Genomic DNA, 12,993 nt, shown 5'->3' with positions numbered 1-12,993 from the left:
TCAGCGGAGGCCAGCCAGCTTGGGCCATGTGGTAATTATGTGATTGCTTGTAGACTGCAAGTAAAAGATCTATCAACCTGTGCCCTCTAGAGTTTCATGACTGAACTAGATATATTTTTGTCATTCCTTCGGTTTTATCTTGGGTAGCCCTGCACATGGTGAAATCTCATTGGTCCAAATTCTTACTCCACATCACTGCATGTTAAACATCAAATGTTGTTATTGGCTAAGATTTTGTTATTTCATGCAGCATTTTGGTTTCAGTTCGAACATAAAAATTGTTTGACATTGGTAACTTGGTTAGGATACAGTGTAAGAAGTGCTGTTTGTGAAAAGTCATGCAAGTCACTTAATTTGGCATAATCTTGTCTTTTTTTTTTTTTAACCTGTATGTGCTTGAGTGTCTCTGTGTTTATAAGTGTGCAATGTGTTAGTTGTTCACCTCAGATCATTTCTCTACTTCCTCCACGCATATTAAAGGGTTAGTTCACCCAAAATAATGTCATTTATTACTCACCCTCATGCCGTTCCACACCCGTAAGACCTTCGTTAATCTTCAGAACACAAATTAAGATATTTTTGTTGAAATCTGATGGCTTAGTGAGGCCTCCATAGCCAGCAATGTCATTTCCTTTCTCAAGATCCATTAATTTACTAAAAACATATTTAAATCAGTTCATGTGAGTATAGTGGTTCAATATTAATATTATAAAGCGACGAGAATATTTTTGGTGCGCCAAAAAAACAAAATAACGACTTATATAGTGATGGCCGATTTTAAAACACTGCTTCATGAAGCTTCATACATTGCTACACTAATGACAATAGACAATTGACCTTTTTTGGCCATGAAATTTCACTAATGTGACTGCACCTTAATAATCCATTTTTCTTTATTGTTATCAGTACTTACAGTGATGTAGTTTTTAATTTGATAAACTGAAGTGACGGAAGAATACTTTTTAGTTAAAGCTGTTGTAAGCAACGTTAACCACCTTGCTAACTTCCCTTAGACTTAGACCATACACCTGCTCTCCATAGATATGTCAGAAAACCTGACGTCAGTAGAACCTGAACATGCAAAATGATTAACAGACAGAGTCAGACAGAGACTCCAAGTGTCCTGATTAGCTAACACATGCTATCTGATTACAGAGCCCAGGGCTGTGTGGTTTCTCAAGACACCTATTTTTGTGATATTTGTCAGGCAGTTGGACATTTTATGTGAAGTATTAAAAAAATTGTTTACAGCAGCTTTAAGTAAGAGAGTGACTTAAGAGTCACAGCGGGCTCATGTAACTGCCTCATATCCTAAATGTCAATTTACAGTTTCTCCAGGGCTGTTTTGCTGACCTCTCATTTCTGTGCTACTAACAAAATGCCTTTGCTTTCTCTCTTGCTTCTTTTCTCTTCTCTTTTTCTCTCATTCTCTCATTATTTCTTCCCCTTGCTGTGCTCGTAATGGTAGTTTGATGAGGACAATGTGAACATCCTTGATTGTCCTCTTACAGTAAGTGCTCTCTAGTTAAGATGAACCCTCTGTAGGTGATATCACTGTTTCGTATGTTTTGCCGAGCTATACTTTTTAAAGAGGTTATTAAAGATGTGTATGTGCGAATAAGTATGAGTGTGTGAGATTTAAGGTGACTTGATGTTTTTTTTTATTGTAGGAGATGGCTCACATTCTAGCACAGAAGCAGCTGCGCTCAATCATCCTCAGTGTAAGTACACAGTATACATACTACAAAAATAGTACGAGTCCTACGGCAGTATGCCAATCTGAATAAACCTCTCTCTTTGGTTCTGTTTTCCTGTAATTCATGCAAAATAACATACTGACTGGAAAAGTCATGATACCATCTCCACAGCAGTCAAACGTTTTCCATCTTACTAACATCCTCTTTCTCTCTCTTCCTCATTTGTCAGAATGTGATCAGGAGTAACAAACCCATAAATGATGAGATGGCACACCAGCTCTATGTGCTACAAGTCTTGACCTTTAACCTTTTGGAGGACCGCATGATGACGAAGATGGACCCTCAAGACCAGGTGAATCTCTATCACTGAACAGTTATTACAGTTGTAGACAATGTTCAGTCCTGCTTATTATACAGCTGCTTGCTAAATAAATAAATGGACATTACATATTGATTTGAGTTTCAGTTATTTTACTATGTTGAGAAAGAAAGAGACCAGGATGATATGAGAAACATATAACTATTAATAAAATCAGTTGGCCTATTGTAGCATTTAGTAGTGATTTATATAACTAAGTTTGACGACAGAATGTTGCAACTGAACACTCAGAATCAAGTATTGCAGAGATCTGTGCAATAATATGGTTTTATACCTGTGTTTGTGAAGGCTCAGAGGGACATCATCTTCGAGCTGCGCAGGATTGCTTTTGACGTTGAGTGTGAGTCCAACAACAGCGGCAGCATTGAGAAGCGCAAGTCCATGTACACACGAGACTACAAAAAACTGGGCTTCATCGTAAGTTTTCATACATTATGTTGTTATACGCTTCGCTAACTCTAATTTGACGGTACTGGAAAAAAATCAAAATGTTTTTCATAGTACTCTATGCTTATTTAGCAAACTCAGAATCAGTGGTAAAAATACATTTCAGTATGTGGGTGCAAGCGAGAAAGTCTCATTTAGGTCCAAAAATTTAATAAAGCCTCAAGTTCATTTCATAAACTATGACCTAGAATTGTTTTTGACATATTTGTTTATGTAGCTAAAGCTGTTTGTCCCCAAATAATATCACTATGATTGCATATTTCAAAGCATTGTCTGAATCCATTGAGGCTCGGCTAAGCTCAGAACATTCAGAGCTCTTTTATCAAATTTGTTTGACACGTTTCACTGTAACAAAATATCCAGCGCTCTCTCCTTTGCACATCAAACAGGTCAAATCATCAGACATGCCCAGATGGCAGAGATGCCGCCAGTCAATCTGTCATATTTTGACACTATATTTTTTTTCTCATGTGAGATTATCAGCCAGGTTTCATCAATTCATCATTTCGCCAGTGACATCAAGGGCTGGGCAATATGAATGAAATATATATTCCTTATTATTTTGTTGGCAAATATTCAGATTATTATTATTATTATCATTACTATTATTATTTTTTTTGCTAGATTTTCACTCAAATTTTAATTCTGATAATATAATTTTTAATAAAAAATGATTCAATTATAAAAACGAAAAAGAGAAACATTTTCCCCCACTGTATGTCAAATATAATGAAAACATACATATATGTTGTTATTATTATTATTATTATTATTATTGTTATTTATAAATATATAAATAAATGTGTAGATAAGCCTTCTATACTTCTAACCTGGTATCAACTTGAGAACAAGAAAGCAGCAGGAAAGAGGGAGAAGGAGAGGCCAAGGCAGGTGTGAAGGAAAGGCCCATATGCAGAAACATACTGCGGCCAGTAGCCTGAAGGGGGCAAGACTGAAGTTGTCATGTGCTCCCAAGCTCCTGTGAGCTTCTGAGGTTCACCAAGACCCCTTTCTCAGTGTCGTGTGCTGTCTGAAGATAAGACCTTCCCTAAACTCCTCCTGCAGTGTTAACACCTCCTCAGATTACACACTTGTTTTCCCTTGCCACCAATGTCAAATGACAGGTAGCTCTGAGGGTCTAGACACCATTTTCACAGCGTTTTAGGAGAAGCATGGAGTTTTGCTGTTAGGGAGCTGTGCAGAATGTGTTAAGACAACAGTGTTGCTAATGAGGGCTGTGTTCCAACTCTCTCAGGGCATTGTCACATTGATGGATGGGAAATTGGTCTCCAGTGCCCTCGCCACTGACATGTTTTTAAGTACTGTGGGCTGCCGGTGGACTTTGTCTCTTGCTGACTGTGTTCAGAATGGAATATTAGTGTTTTGCATACTCCATACTGCAGTATACGCAGTATGCACTATATAATATATATATATATATATATATATATATATATATATAATATACTACTGCTCAAAAGTTTAGGGTCGGTAAGATGCATTAATTTGGTCAAAAGTAACAGTAAAGACATGTAAAGTCCCCCTGTAGTCAATAATTTTATTCCTTAAAACTCGTCTTTGATCACCAAAATGACATATTTAAATGTTTTTTTCCTTGAAAAAAAATTATTCATGCCTTAAAATAGCTTGAATGTAACTCTATACCCTTGCCTCATTTAGCATACGTGGTTCTATGAATATACAAATTAGCCCCACCTCCACTCACTCACACTAGCTCAGAGATCCACTCGTTGACGATCACACATTGACATGATTGGTTACAAGGTAGTTTGTGACATCAGGAACACCGGCGATTTCAAACCGAAGACTGGAGTGGAGTAATGATCACAGCCATCACAGAAATAATATATTAGGATGGAACACAATTTCACAATATTATTGTTTTTACTGTATTTTTTGATGAAATTAATGCAGTCTTGGTGAGCAGAAGAGACTTTTTTTTTTTTTTTTTTTTTTTTTTAATCAAACTGACCCCATACCAAGCTTTTGACATCCAGTTGTCTCTTAATGCTTCCATTGTATGGAAATTTGGAACATTGTTCAAAATGTTTCTTTTTGTGTTCCATGGAAAAAAAGAAAGTGGAACAACATGAAATTAATTGCTGTAAATTATAATTTTGGGATTAGATATTCTTTTAGCTTCATTAACATTCTATTAACTAATGATTTAAGAAGAGGGTGCCAAAAATCATTGATATTACTTGTGGTTCTTTCATCACATTTGAAATGTAATGTCAAGTTGAGGATATTACATTGTGGGATACAGAATTTGGTTCTGGTTACAAACTCCTTATTTATTCCATACATGCAAAAATTGGCATTTTTGCACAGTAGACATACTCCAAACTGCAAATGTACCAAGTTAGTACGCCCTTCTAAGCATACCCTCTCAGTTTCTCTCGCTTTGTTTCTCTGTTTGTAATCAACCACGTTTTTACTCTGTGGTTCCTCTTTTCAGCGCCTCAGACTGACCAGGGTCCATCCGAAAGCAAGAACTTTCAAACACAGCATAATTGGCAACCCTAAATCCAGTCAGGCAGCCACAGAGAGCCCTCATCCTCAAAGCCAACCATCTCACATTTTCTGAAAAGCGCAGATTAGTTTGAAGTAGACGGTCGAGCAGAGGGAGCCGATATCGCAGTCGTAGCATTTGCAGAAAGCTTGCTGGGCCTTTGTCATCCACCGGGGATATACAGGCCTGTTTCTGAATCACGGACTCTTTCAGCAGATCGAGCAGTGGAACCAATTTAATACTCGTCTTATCTCGACTCAACTACTCAAAATGCAATGCGAGACTCTCTGCGTGATTACGATGCGAGTCATGGAGTCACGGCTGGAGTGTGTGTTTCCTCTTGATCATGCTTGTTTGTGTGTGTTTGTGTAGAATCATGTGAATCCTGCGGTGGACTTCACTCAGATTCCTCCTGGGATGCTGGCTCTGGATAACATGCTCTATTTCGCCAGGCACCATCAGGATGCTTATATCAGGGTAAGACACGTTCACTTTCCATAGGTGTTGAAATGAGAAAACACTTGTATTTATTTATAAACTGACTAGTGCTCAATTATCAACTCTAAAGTCAAGTGTTACCTCACCACTGCAGACCTGAGTCTTTTACATTAAGTTAGGTCATATTACAGTTGGCATGAAATGGAAATTCTTTTTTGTTAATGCATGTTATTGTGAACAATTCATCCATGTGTATCGTTTTATCATGTATACTCATTTGGATGTACGTCACATTATGGAAGAAAATATCTTTTGCTACTGATCCATTTCATTGTGACTTTAAAGGTTCAGTGTGTAAATTTTAGCGGCATCTAGCGGTGAGGTTGCGAATTGCAACCAATGGCTCAGTCCACCGCTCACGCCTCGCTTTCGAAGCACATAGTGAAGCTATGGTGGCGAACACAGGAAAAAGATGTTGTCATCTGAGACAGCAGAGAGTAGCCAGTCAAGCAATGAGAAGTTTGTCCATTTAGGGCTACTGTAGAAAAATGGCGACTTCGACCCGCGATGTATGTATATAGAAATGGCTCATTCTAAGGTAATAAAAACATAACGGTTCATTATGTAAGGTCTTTATACACCACTGAAAACATAGTTATGTATATTATATTGCATTTTTGTCAATAGATCCTCCTAAATATTACACACTGGACCTTTAAATCCATTAAACTACCAGCCATTTGGTTTATTTATCTTCCTTTTTAATCTCATTTATTTTACAGTTTGTGGAAGAGAAATGGAACTCTAAATGAAAGATCTGATTTTGTGTCTGATTTCTTTGCTGTTTATTGCTAAAACTTTTTTCTCTCAGGGCTTGATGCTTACTTTTTTCCCAAGGAGCACATAAGCTCCTAAGTTGAAAAGTTTAGGAGTGCATTAAAAAACTTCAGGAGTGCGACAAAAATGTATCAAATAATGCATTTTTCCTTAATAAAGGAATACAAGAAAACAATTACAAGCAAAATGATTTAATTTATATAAAATAGTTAAATAAAATACCATTATTAATCAGAAAAAAATGAATGAATAATGTGGGACTTTTAATTATAAACAAGCCAGGACTGTTATTTTGAAATGTCTATGCTGTAATATTGCTGGCTGTTCATTTAGAAAGATGAGGGAGATAAAATATGCACTCTTGCAACAATCTACAGCATATTACAATATAAACTTGTATAACTTCATTAAGTTAACATTGTTATAATTAACAGCACATCATAAGCAATCTGTTGGAATAAATGTGCAGTATTCAATGAATACTAACTGCTCTGAAGCCTCATTTTTACTTAAAATGTGCAGCGCTTATGTTTTTTTCAGCCTTTTGATGTTTTATCATCACATTAGGCTGTATCGTGATTCCTGTTTTTCTGTCCCCACATTTAAGACCTATTAAAATGATAATTAAGATGTTTGTTATACCAGTTAAGATATTTAAGACTTTTTATGACTTTAAATATCATAAAACTGATTTTTTAAAAACTTTTTAAAGACCTGCTAGAATATTAGATATTTTAGTCACAAGTGATACTTGCACTGCCAAGCCTGTCTGTTATTCTCCTCCAAAATGCATCATCCACCCCTCTATTTGTACTCATAGACTATAGTAAGGACAGTGAAGTGGAGTTGAATGAGGACATTCCTTGTCTCCTCACATTACTCTTTAACAGTACTATTCCACTTCACTGCCCTTTGCAACTGTGTGCTGTGACTCTGCAGCTCATCACTGTTCTCATGCGATACCCCGATAAACACTAAAATACACTGCGCCCAAACGCTTAGCAGTATAAAGACACTTTTGTGGGCCCCCTCATCACAGTATCTGGGACTGACAACAGCTCCTCCCACACTGAAATACAGCTTACAAACTTGTTTGGTGTTATTTTTGTTATTTCTAGCAATAAACAGTAAATGAACATCCAAATAAAGAGAGTGTTCACCCCAAAATTAAAAAAAATTGGACTTTCTTGCTTCTGTCAAACAAGTTATTTTCGAGAATGTTTTTGTCTGTACTTAAAGTCAGTGCAGTCCAAAACAACATTCTTCAAAATATCTTTTGTATTCTGCAGAAAAATAAGACTTGGGTGAACTATCCATTTAAATAAAATAAAATAACTTGGTCAGAATGAGTAACAATATTGAATGGCGGGGAAACATTGTGTCATAAATGACAGAAAATTCCGCCAATGGCAGGGAAAGTGATTATTAAGTGAAATTGGAATGTGATTATTTATTTTGTTTTTCTGTGAGAATAATCCAGGTTTTTTTCATGGGTGTCACAATTTTAATAAATATTACATGTTTTTTTGAAATTGGGAAAATAATTTCTAACTAGGTTGCACAAAAATTAAAAGCAGTTTGTGTATCTTTTTTTTTTTTTTCTACAAAGCATTTTGCTTTAACAGATTGATAGAAAAATTGTTGGCATTGCTGCCTTTTAATTCTGTGTGTATGTTACAGATTGTACTGGAGAACAGCAGTCGTGAGGATAAACATGAGTGTCCATTCGGTCGCAGTAGCATTGAACTGACGAAGATGCTGTGTGAGATTCTCAAAGTCGGAGAACTTCGTAAGTGCCATTATTTTAAAACGTCTTCTTACCATTGACATGTGCCAGATGTCTTCATCGAGTTTCTTTTTTGAAAGAATCATTTTTGTTGTTGTTTTGTCTTTGTTTTTCTTACACACATGTTGAGATTGAACAGTTGCAAGCAGTGAAGATAAAAGGCAATATTAGACTTTATAATTGTAGAGGAGTTCATAAATTAATGAAGTAAAGTGCCTAATGTTTGCCCTCTTCCACCTCTGCAGTGTCTGAGCTTTTAAGACTTGCTTTTATGTCTCAAGTTGAGGCTGCAACAACTAATGCATGAGGATTTAGACTAGTCTGACTCAAACTCAACGCAGGACGCTTGGTTAGGTTGTTTCGACCTTGCACATAGAGGAAAGAGTAATGGAAAGTGGCAGAGATATATGGAGGTGAGCAGTCTGCTTATCGATTCCCGTGTGTTCATTTTAATGTGGTTTTAAACCATTAAATTGCAAGAAGACGTGAAAGAGAGCTCAATTTGTCACTTGCGTGCTGAAAGCGGTCTCTCATATAGTGCACGAATACTGAATTGAGTTCTCTTTGGCATCTTCTTGCACTTGAATGGACAAATACAAAACAAAAGTATGTAAAAATATCCTCGTAAACACAGTCGGTTATGTCTTAAGTGAACGTAAACAGTTGAGAAAGAAAACGCATGCGTAACAGTATTTTGAAACCGTGCATTAAGTCTTAAAGTGACAGCAACCTAATAAACCTGCTGCCGTCTGTGTCATTACTGTTAATCAAAGAGCAAAAGAAAAAGGAAATCACTCACTGATCTTAACTGAATAACTTTTGCAACTTTAATAAGGATTAGTCTATATTTTTATTTATAAAAGGAACTGTGCAGTGTCAAGTTTTACACTTGATTTCAATTTCTGAACTTTGTTCAGTTGTATTTATTTGTGCTATTACTAATTTGCTTATTTGTTCTTATTGTATTACTGACTATACTTGTCTTTAATGTTTGAAATTTATTTTAGTCTAGGTTATTAGTTAGTTGTCCTTTAGGCTGCTGATTTTTGTTCATGGAAATCAGCTGCAACAGAATGTTTTGCAAAAAGACAGAGAATAAATATGTTTAATATCTATGTTTTACTCTTTTTACCATATTGGAATTGAAACTGGGAATCGATAAGCAGAATCAGAATTTGAAATTGAAATCGCTAAAATAAAAAAAACTCAACCCTAGTGTTCTGGATGGTTGCTAGGTGGTTCCTTACTGTCAAAGAGCCCATTCCCATGACATTTTGGTCATTTTTTGTCCATTTTATCCATTTTATTGCATGATTGGTGGTTTTATTCGTGTCCAGTGCACAACCCATTAAACTAAATAATTCAAAGTTGAAGTTTTTCCTAAACCCTGAACTTTAAATCTAAACCATGAATTAAAAAGATGATTTCATAATAATAATAAGTATTATAAATAAATAAAAACCTACAAAATAAAAAACATATCCATCTACTCACTGTAAAGAAATTTTCTAGTGATATTTTATTTGAATAACAGTTTCTGCCCCCACATCAGTAAATTGTACCCCACGGTCGGTCTAAGACCAAGAATCTCCTTTTTATCCGTCTCTGGAGTGCTGAGGAATCACAAAAAACTGTAAATCCATTGCTATATTCAGTCACGCACCATTTAATGTGGCACAGTTGGAGTGATTCATCACATTTATTAAGCACAATATTGAGAGAGTAATGAGCAGCCAGCAAAGCATTTTATTGTTTAAAAACTCCATTTGGTATTCTGATTCAAGTTAGCAGGTTATTAGCACAACCTCACTGACAGCGATTGGGTGTTATTGAACGGCAAGTATATTCTCAGTGGAGATTGCTCTACCATCCTGTCATCGGAAACTTAATTAAATGAACTTGCTGAGAAAGCTTAATGTAATTCCTCATTTAAAAAGTAATACGTGCCTTTTAATGCCAGGGCTGAGCGAGGACACTGCTGTTTTAACTAGGAGAAGAACACTTTCACATACTCTTTTAATAAGTTTCCATTTGGCAGATTCTTTTGTTCAAAGCAATTTATAGTGCACTTACGGACTTAAGTCAGGGTAGATGCTATGTTTGATTTGACGTGGCCGTGAAGGATGTAGAACAGCTTGTTTTGATGGGGGGCATATCTTTACCTACTATGCCATACTACTTGCTATACTCTTTTCATTTGGTGTATTTTACAATTAGGCATATGCATCTTATTTTGATGCATATGACTCACTTTGATGTCCTAACTTCAGCAGTGATGGGCCAGTTTGTGCCCTCACCAATCCAGGAAGAGGTCTAAGCCATGTCACACCTGTGAAAGCTCTGGAGACTGCAACGGTGCTGCAGATGATTGCTCATTTTATGTTAATAAGAGTTTCCCAACACTTGTTTTAGCTTTCAGGCCATCATTTCCCTTCAGTTATGCTGGCACGGTACACTGTTGCGGGGCAAACAATTCTTCCTGAGCCATCCATCTCCCAATACCGTCAATTTGACCCTACCGGTGACAGATTTTTTTTAATGCCATTTCCCACATCACATTTAAATATGTTTTATCTAGCTGTGGTACAAGAGTTTCTGTTCGACCGGCACTTCCGTCAGCAGTCATGAATTATTTATCAGGAGTCCAGGTGTCCCTGCTTCACCTCCTCTCAAGAGAAGCGCTGAAAGTTTTATAGCTGTCCATGTTTTTCCTGCAAAAGCTTTAATGGAATCTGCGGTGGTCAGGCGCCACGCAATGGCTTCCTATTTCAGCCTTTAAAAAGGTGTATCTAATATTTATGAGGAGAATCAAAATGGCTACTGGCAGAAATGTCCTTGCTTATGGATTTATGGTGTAATTGCATTTTTACAGAGGAAAGAGAGTAGTGTGTTTCCATCTTATGACTGAAATAACATACTAATGATGGCTCAAAACTGTGAATAATTTGGCCAACTATAGAGTTGAAATGTAGTAACTGTATCAAAAACTATATAGTAAATATATGCGAACCAGAAAATTTGGTCATCTTTGTGAACTTTTTCATCTTCCAAAAATCAATTTAACTTAGCATCTAATCAGGATTGTTTTAGTCACATATTGATGCTAAGCAAATGCCCTAAAAATTACATTTTACATTTATCTAAAGCCAACATGAGTTGCATTTGCAATGTAAAACAGTAGTTCTATTTATTGCGCACATCAAATGTATGTCTGGACCACATGTGTGCCATGTGGGTCGGATTGCAAATTCGGATCTTGTTTTGTATTATGATTTGTAAAACTATCACAATGAGCATGTCACAGTCAGATCACCTGGAGGTCCATGGCTTTTGATTTCATTAATACACCCACGAGCATCGATGATCCTCAGCTCCCCGCAGACAAACAGCATCAGGAATAGGCTTGTCTGTAACTGTCCGTATTATCTCACACCTCTAAGATGATGTTCTTGACATCCCTGCTGCTCAATCATGAGCTCCCTACTGAGATATGGCACACTTTTAAGACGGGCACATGGCTCCATGCCTGGTCAAGCCTGTGTAATGCCTCAGGGATCAACTTTAAGTCCGTGGATGAAACCAGACCGTTCTTCTGTTTGCTCTAGTTGCTACCAAAATGCAGGGGAAGAAAATATACAATGTGTAAAAAAGTGCTCCTTTCTGCATATTGACAGAAAGGAGCTCCCGCATGTCTTGTTAACCACTGAAGTTTATTTGTTTAGTGGGAAATGTTCTCATAGGAACATCTTCTGCTTCAGTATTCACTGAGGCTCTTTTTCTCCTCTGTACAGAAGTTAGTGGATATGGATGTCGGTATTGACAGACCGTACTATTGGAGTTCTTCAATTTCACTTCAACTGCACTCAGTAATAAGACCTCTCTTGGCACAATGCACAAATGCTGACAAAAATGCACACAGTGTGGGCAATTACATGGAGTGAACGATGGATGCTAGAGAGCTAAGTTGAGTTAAATAGAAATTTACACTGCCTTTGAAGTGATCCCTGCGGCTGATTCAGATTATAAGGTCCCATTAGCAGCTCAAAGAGGTTCAAAAGAACCACTTACATGCAGTATTTTATCTAGTTGAAGTAAAGAATAGTTGAAAACAGGGGTCTTGAATAGTTTTGAGGCCGAAGACCACTTTGTGAATAGATAGGCGGTGCAGAGAACTCTTGTATTGGGTGTTACATTTTAAGCCTGGCCTTTAATAATGTGTATATACCATATCATTGTATTAACATACTTTGTTTTGATGTTTACATTGCAGAGCCATTAGAATATCATTTAAACTTAATTTATCACATTTTAATGTGGAAGGGACAATGAAACATTTCTTTAGCTTTTTAACTAAGAAGCTGAATATTATCTTCTTAACTTTGGTTGAAGTTAAATTAAAAGCATAGTTGATCCAAAAATTTAATTGGTCATGTAATTCTTTCTATCACTATCATGTTGTTTTAAACCTGTATTATAGTTATTCTTGGACATCATTGCCTTTCATTGAATGGACAAAAATGTTGGGTTTCCATGTTGTATGGGGACTTTCCATAGACATAATGATTTTTAAACTGTACAAACTGTATATTCTATCCCATAACCCCTAAACACAACCCACACAGAAAACTTTCTGCATTTTTGCATTTTCAAAAAACATCATTTAGTATGATTTATAAGCCGTTTTCCTCATAGGGACCAAAAAAGGTCCCCACAAGGTCAGAGATTTCTGGTATTACTATCTTAAATGTAGGGAATACCTGAACCGCGCATCACACCCACACACATAAATTTAAAAATATCTATAAAGTCATACTGGTTTGGGTGAACTATACCATTAAATATTGTATTTGTATTTAACTCATATTTTTATATTTTT

The 12,993-nt window shown here is 36.4% G+C and overlaps 1 protein-coding gene across 6 annotated transcripts in view; it reads left to right on the top strand.

Annotated features, from left to right (window-relative positions):
- The window catches only part of elmo1 (engulfment and cell motility 1 (ced-12 homolog, C. elegans)), a 93,708-nt gene that overhangs the window by 51,396 nt on the left and 29,319 nt on the right, over positions 1-12,993 (top strand). For 4 of the 6 annotated variants that reach the window (XM_051872363.1, XM_051872360.1, XM_051872361.1 and 1 more), the window contains 6 exons: positions 1,469-1,510; positions 1,671-1,721; positions 1,927-2,049; positions 2,365-2,493; positions 5,429-5,533; positions 8,012-8,120. In XM_051872363.1, coding sequence (XP_051728323.1) covers positions 1,469-1,510; positions 1,671-1,721; positions 1,927-2,049; positions 2,365-2,493; positions 5,429-5,533; positions 8,012-8,120 — 559 coding nt within the window. The remainder of the gene's footprint in view (positions 1-1,468; positions 1,511-1,670; positions 1,722-1,926; positions 2,050-2,364; positions 2,494-5,428; positions 5,534-8,011; positions 8,121-12,993) is intronic. The other 2 variants (XM_051872365.1, XM_051872364.1) reach the window with 1 other exon arrangement.

Source organism: Ctenopharyngodon idella, chromosome 19 (genome assembly GCF_019924925.1).
Source record: "Ctenopharyngodon idella isolate HZGC_01 chromosome 19, HZGC01, whole genome shotgun sequence".
NCBI classification, from domain to species: domain Eukaryota; kingdom Metazoa; phylum Chordata; class Actinopteri; order Cypriniformes; family Xenocyprididae; genus Ctenopharyngodon; species Ctenopharyngodon idella.
The sequence above is the reverse complement of the archived record's forward strand: the minus strand, read 5'-3'. Positions and strand labels throughout refer to the sequence as shown.